This window comes from Trichosurus vulpecula, chromosome 8 (genome assembly GCF_011100635.1).
Source record: "Trichosurus vulpecula isolate mTriVul1 chromosome 8, mTriVul1.pri, whole genome shotgun sequence".
NCBI lineage: Eukaryota > Metazoa > Chordata > Mammalia > Diprotodontia > Phalangeridae > Trichosurus > Trichosurus vulpecula.
This window is the reverse complement of record NC_050580.1, coordinates 70,436,175-70,443,172: the sequence shown is the minus strand read 5'-3', so window position 1 is coordinate 70,443,172 and position 6,998 is coordinate 70,436,175. Positions and strand designations below refer to the sequence as shown.

Below are 6,998 nucleotides of genomic sequence, written 5' to 3'. Positions count from 1 at the left end.
CAAAGCTGGAATGTAGGCTCTATTTTATAGGGTCACAGATTTAGAGCTGAAAGGGACCTTAGAGGCCATTGAGTCTAAATCTCTCATTTTATACATGATGAAACTTAAGATAATTATTGTGTCTTCAAACCAAACCCAAGTTCAGTGCAATATGCATTCTTATGCTATATGCTCTATATGACAGAGCTGGGAAATCTGTGTATACAATATGAGTGACCATCCTTAGCAGTTATGAGTAGTAAGACAAGATTTGACTCTGGCTGTAGCATTTTCTTGTAGTGATCCATCCCATACAATTTAAGTTTGGGTTAGATTTCCAGTGGGTTTGCAGCAGCACATAGAGAGGAAGATGATCTGGGGCCCACTGCTTTCTGGGATGCAGGGTAACCTCTCAGGAGAGTTAATAACGGTGAACTTTCCAAACCACAGAAAATAAGCAAAATCAGATTTTTAAAAAATTTAAATATTTTCATATGTTTACATCACACTGTATTGAAATATCCCCAGGATTACCCACCCACCTTCCCCAGACAATACAGAATCTGTTTGGACCATCTTCCCAGGAAATCAAAAAAACATCCAATTCCAAGCATGTCTGTGTAATAAATACTTATAGTTTACAAACAGTCATCACAATAGAAGACTCCATATTGTCCCTAGTGCTCGGCTATCAACCCTGCTGTCCACCAACTAACAAGTTGAAATTTAGAAGGGTAAGCGTGAAGTGCTATACTTGAGTTTCAAAAATCAGCTGCCCAGGTCAGGGTGGGGAGGAGGGAAGGAGAGAGACATTACTAGAAAGTAGTTCATATGAAAATGATGTAGAGTCTTTAGTAGGCTGCAATATGAATTGATGTGTGATGTGGCAACCAAAAGAGATAATGTGATTTTAGACTACATTAACATAAATAGTAGTGTCCAGAATCCAGGAAATGATAATTTTGTTATAACCTGCCCTGGTCAGAAAATAGAATCTAAATATGTTCAGTCTAGGGTGCCATATTTGAGGAAGGACTTGGACAAGCTGAAGCACATCTTGAGGAGGTCAGCCAGGCTGGTAAGGAAACTTGAAAGTCCTGGGGATGTTTGGTTTGAACAAAAGACTTAGAATATGGACATTGTCTTCAACTCTTTGACAGATCTTCATTTCAAAGAGACATTAGACTCATTCTTCCTGACCCCAGAAGGTAGAGGTAAGACCAACAAGTGCAGATTGCAGAGAAGCAAATTTTGGCCCAATATAAGGAAAAACTTTTTAACACTTAGCGCTTCCTAGAAGTTAAATGGGCTGTCTCATGAGGTCATGTGTTCCCTATCCTGAGAGGTCTGGAGGGCCACTTGCTGAAGGCTTTGTAGTGGGGAATTCCTGCTTCAGATACTGGTTGACATCTGAGGTCCCTTCCCACTCTGGGATTCAGCGATTGAGATGGCTTCAGCTTCCTGGTGCTGTCTGACCCTCCAAGGACTAGGACAAGAGGAAAGAGTCAGAGGTAGTGTGACAGATCCAGGAGCTCCTCAGAAGGGGCAGGACATTCCAGTGTTTACAGCAGCTTTGATTAAGTTTACAGAGTTCAATCAGGGAAGTTTCACAAGCATCTTCCCCCCGACTCCTGCCTTCTCTGGAATGCCTCTTGCGTGTCCGAGGAAGCTGGGGCTCCCTTTCAGTTGTATACCCACTTCCAAGCTTGATACTCCCACTCTCTTTCCCCAGGGTCCAAAAAGGAACATCCCAAGTAGCCAAGAGGCCTGTCTCAGAAATCTTGAGGAAGGAGAGGATGGCTAACAATGCTTACAGGGTGAGAATTTCTGGATTGTCATCTGTGATGCACTTGACATGTTCCCTTCTCCTCAGCTTCCTTCTTGGCCTGTACTTAAATGGTAGGAAGGCAGGCTAGGCTCCCTGCCTGTTCCTGGGGCTAAGCTAGTCAAAGATAGGGAAGGGAGTGAATGGAAACTCCAGGAATAGGGAATGGGGTGGGGTGCTAAATAGGGGAAATTGTGAGAGCAGGTCTGCTGCACTGGAGTTGGTGATACAGTTACCACCTTTTCAGCCAACTTCATTTTCTTCTGCCTCTCCCAACTCTCATGCACTCAGGAAGAGCTTGTGGGCTTATTTTTTGTTGGAAGATCAGAAATTGTTATCCCTTCTTCAAAGAGGGGAAGATCAGGATTATTAAGTTATTTCCTTAAAAAATCTTCTTAATCAGAAAGACTTAGGGAGAAAGCTGGAAGATCCAAGAAGAAAAATCTGGAAGCTGTCTTAATTCGAATATCAACCACATTAAGTCTTTAAGACAAGGTACGCAAAGCCAAGAAGCACCTGAGCCTGAGACATGATGCTGTAAATTATTTAAATGGGATTTGGGGGTGGAGGAAGGGAAAGTGAAACAGGCTTCTCTCACTCCATGGGATGTCTGCTCTTCCCAGAGAGGACTCTTAGGTAGAGGCTACACTTCCCCAATAATCAGTGCCAGCTCAATTTTCCGGAAAATGAAGCAGTAATCCAGGGTACCATTTGTGAAAGAGAGCTGAAAGTGTATATTCAAGAATGGTATAGATTAAAGGCACAATTATTCACTTTGCTTATTACACCTAAGTTTAGCTCTGACAATGACTCACATAGTTCAAGCAAAAACACTGGCCCTGACTGATTTTCCAGTTACCTCTAGCCTGTCTGTTCCCTGGCCTCCTTGCGAAGGGTAGAAAATGGTATTAACATAAGCACAGACTCAGCAAAGAAATGCTTTTCCTCCCACAGCCTACCCCACTCCAAATGGCCCTCAGATCTCCTCCTTATTGCCCTTCCGGCTTTGCCCCAGGCTGCCAGGCACAGCTAGGCTTGGCTACAAGCATAAGCATAGCCTACCTTCTCTTGCTGCCTCTTCTCCCCCTCCACTTAAGAAGCATAGTCAGCTTTTTCCTGAGCTCATGTCTAGTTACCCCAGCAGCAAAATGCCCTTTGGCTTTCGTTGTTCAACTTGGTCTGGGTAAGACTTCTGGGGGCCCAGAGGAAGTAATTATTTTGGGCACAGTCTAGGCCTTCAGGTGAAGGGAAGCAAAAGGAATGAGCAGTATTGGCCTTCATTCCTCGGATCCCACAGACAGCTGGAGTGAGGGACATAGTGGTGGGAGTTACCTCAATGAGACCCTATTCCTGATGCCCAAGTACAGTGAGCTTTTCCAATAAATACTGCCTACTCAGAGTACCCATTTCTGAGAAGCAGCTTAAGCTGTTTCCCCCACTTGCTTCTGGCAGCTGAAACTGAGGCACAGGATCCCACAGCTGGTTTCTCTCTCTGCTGAGTTGATTCCAATAAAACCAGGAGAAGATTCCTTCATAAACAGGTACTTCAGATCAGGCATTCAAGGTAGCAGGAAAATTAGAACTCTTTTCATTAAGACTCTCTTCTTGGCATTTCAGCAACACAAACTGAGGGGGAACTATGTTGGAATCTCAACATCAAGGCTCCCTTCTTGGAAAGGGGACACGCATAACTTCCACTGCTGTCACCTGCTGCAGGGAAAGAAACCAAGACTAATAGAAGGTAATAACCAGCAAACAAGCTGTGGCTGAGTTTTGGGATGGGGGTGGGTAGAAGACTGAGAAAGAGGAAAATAGCAGGAAGAGATTTCCAGTCTTCACTTTCATTTTCTACATGGGAATTTATGGACAAGTCCCTTAGGAATGGGATGAGTAGCCTTCTTCTGCCTAGATCCCTCCTACACACACACACACACACACACACACACACACACACGCCAAGAATACTTTAGCCCGCTTGACCCTGTCAAGGAACCACAGTTCACAGCCCACCTAGAGCCCGAGAGGAAGACAATAAGGACTTGGTGTGGATCACTTTTTCATGAGTCCCCCTGGGATCCTGGGAAGAGAATAACCTCACCTGTGTCTATGGGAGACAGAGTCCCAGTTCAGAGAGCACAGCTGCTGCTCCAACCGGAAGATTCGAAATGCCATGTAGGATGATGATACAATCAGGAGGCAGATCCTAGGGTAACGAGAGCAAGCAATGTCTGGATCAATCCTTCCAAAGAAAAGAATCCCATCTCTCTGATTTTTCCAGACTATTAAGGGCCTTGTGAACAAAAGACCGAAGTCTTTTTGCATCAGGAGGAGCTCAGGTGCACTTCTCAGATGAGGCCTCATTTCCTTCTAGTAGCAAGAGGGGAACAAGACCCCTAATGCAATAAACTACAGTCCCCTACCACACACCAGGGAACCACCTAGACTTTTTTTTTTTTGCTATGTTGGGAAAGGATCCCGGCCAAGTATCTATAAGGGTTGTTGTCTTCTATTACCACACCCGTTAGGATCGGCTCCATTGGTCTCAAGGCCTAGTGGGTATTGAGTGACTTTCTGAGCTTTCTGAGTCCCACATCCCTGAGGGCCAACTGAGTTACACTCCTTATAGTGATGCCTAGAAAGGCTTAAATGGTAAATATTAGAGTAAAAATAGCCACAAAACCAAGGAAGTTCACATATTAAAGAAAAAGAACCACATAATCCATAGACACCCTCATACCCTAATTGTATATTTATCTTGATTTCTCAGCACCTTCACTCCCTACTTATGGGCTGCCAGGCCCCTCAGCCATCTTGCGGTAGCCTAACTTTGGAACCCTAGAATTCATAGTCTTCAGAGAAAGAGTTTTTAGAAACAAAGAACTTAAACCTCAATACATTTAATGTTCCACACACCTACCCCTACAGGGACCAAGTCCCTATGCTTCTCAAAACTAAAACAAAAATACTTCCATTCTGAAGCTATAGAACAACTCAGATTACTTCCGAGTCAGCTCACATCCTAAGATCATGAACAGCATCTCTGGAATTCACAGTTCTCATGACTTCTATAGTACTGCTGCTGATAATAATAGTAACACCTTAAAGTGCTGCATAGCACTTTAAAAATACTTTACACATAATCTTACATGATGCTCGTGTATTATTACAGATGAAGAAATAGAGTTCCAAGAGTTTAAGTGGTTTGATCAAGGTCACAAGGCCATCCAGTAGCAGATCCAGGACTAAAACCCAGATGTCAATGATAGGAAGTTCTTCCCACTACATCACGCTAACTCCCTTCAAATAATTTTGTGCTTTCAGAAGCTGCTCCTGACCTATGTCTGTGGCTGAGACAGAGTGAAGGGGTTAAAGAGCTCTAATGGACTTTGGTTAGACCAGATGGCCTCTGATATCCTTTCCCTGCTCTTAAATGTGAGCAATACTCTGATTTCCTTGAGTCTGAGTTTTAAGTATATTGATATAACCCACAAATGCTGTCTTAGAAGGCCTAAGGGTATTGAACACTCCCAGGATCAAGGGAGAAAGGAGAAATACTTGAGGAACGGGGGAAATGAGAAGACAGTTAACTTATTTTCGTACCAAAAAATTCCCCACATATAATAAGCCTTTTTGATCATAGGATCATAAATTTATAGATGGAAGGGCTTTTGGGAGTCATCCTGAACTCCAAAAAAGATAAGAATTTGCCCCAAGGTCACACAGATAGTAAGAGGGAAAGCTGAGAATTGAACTCAGGTCCTCTGACTTGATTCTGGTACTGAACTAATGCTTAAATATTTCCCAAGACCTGTAATTTCATGAGTCTTAATAACTCCTTTACCCTGGAGGAAAGGTGCTAAGACTCGCCTCATCTTTAGGATAATAAACATTCATTTAAACATTGGTACATACCCATTCTAAATGCAACCAGAATATAAAAGAAAGTTGCAGCTATGGAAGAATGGTTATGAGTTTCTCACTGGAGAAGAGATAACTTTTTCATCCCTTAGTAAAAGGTTGTATCAGTTGCTATAGCCAAAAATATACATCACCCACTTGCCAACTTTCTGGTGCTTATCACCTCCAAACTTAGGTAGGCCAGTCCTCAAAGGAAGAAGTTGATGGAGTTGCTTTCAACATTCACCCCAGGACAACAAGAAATGTGATTCATTCCACTGGTTATAGTTCTTTACAATTTGACTACTATGAAAATATGTTTAGTGTGAAGGTATATGTAGAACCTATATCGGATTGCATGCAGTCTTGGGTGGTGAGGGGGGAGGAGAGAGAGAAGGAGAACATTTGAAACTCAAAAACTTGAGGAACTGAATGTTGTAAACTAAAACTAAAAAACTAATTAATTAATTAAAAAGAAAAAAGAATACGGCCAGGGAATAAGGAGTGAATTGAAGCCGTTCTGAGGCCTCCCTGAAATAATGGGCCATGTAAGGCAGTCACTAATGAGATCAGTGGGACCCTCAGGCAGAAATTCCAGATATGAAATGGTTATAGCATTCCTATAACTATTTTCTTCATCCTTGACAGCGAAACATCTCAGTCTGTGATGTACAATATGAAGAAGTAGAAAGGGTCTTAAAGAAAATAGAAAAAAAAAGCAGTTGGATTAGACGAGACATATAGATAAGTAGATTAGATAAAGCATTTACTAAGTACTTACTACCAGGCACTGTGCTAAGCACTGGAGAAATGAATACAAGTAAGCAAGATAGTCCCTAAGGTGAAGAATCTTACATTCTACTATGGGAGAAGTTGGTGCTAAAGGCAACATAATTCTGAGGATATTGAGAACTTGATTCTCAAGATATCTGCAAAGGAGGAAGATAATGAATTGGAAAAGTCACGGAGGGTATTATTGTAGTTAAAAGGTCAAAAGGCTGTATCAGCAACTACCAATTCATATGCCTACTTTTGATCTATACATGTATCTAAGATACCCTTGATGAAAAAATGAGAATGGAATAGTTAGGCTTTCACAGAAGAAATTGTCACAGATTATGTCTTTTTTAACAGAGATTAATGGATGTAAAATGCAAGAAATGAGAAGACAAAAGCATTACAGAAAACCACATCTTTACGGTCACATAAATGACTGAAAGGTACAAAACATATGGGATCCTGTTGTTTTTGTCTGTTTATTATTTTGAAAACTATTTGATTCTATAGAGCAAAATGC

General features: G+C 42.0%; 1 protein-coding gene across 4 annotated transcripts in view; it reads right to left on the bottom strand.

Annotated features, from left to right (window-relative positions):
- Positions 1 to 443: 443 nt before the first annotated feature.
- GRAMD2A (GRAM domain containing 2A) overlaps positions 444 to 6,998 on the bottom strand; it is a 78,263-nt gene continuing 71,708 nt past the window's right edge. For 2 of the 4 annotated variants that reach the window (XM_036737078.1, XM_036737079.1), the window contains exons 12-13: positions 3,903 to 4,007; positions 483 to 3,514 (exon numbers count right to left, since the gene is read on the bottom strand). In XM_036737078.1, the coding sequence (XP_036592973.1) occupies positions 3,508 to 3,514; positions 3,903 to 4,007 (112 nt within the window). In that variant the 3' untranslated portion in view covers positions 483 to 3,507. Of the gene's footprint in view, positions 3,515 to 3,898; positions 4,008 to 6,998 lie in introns of those variants that run through there. The other 2 variants (XM_036737082.1, XM_036737080.1) reach the window with 2 other exon arrangements.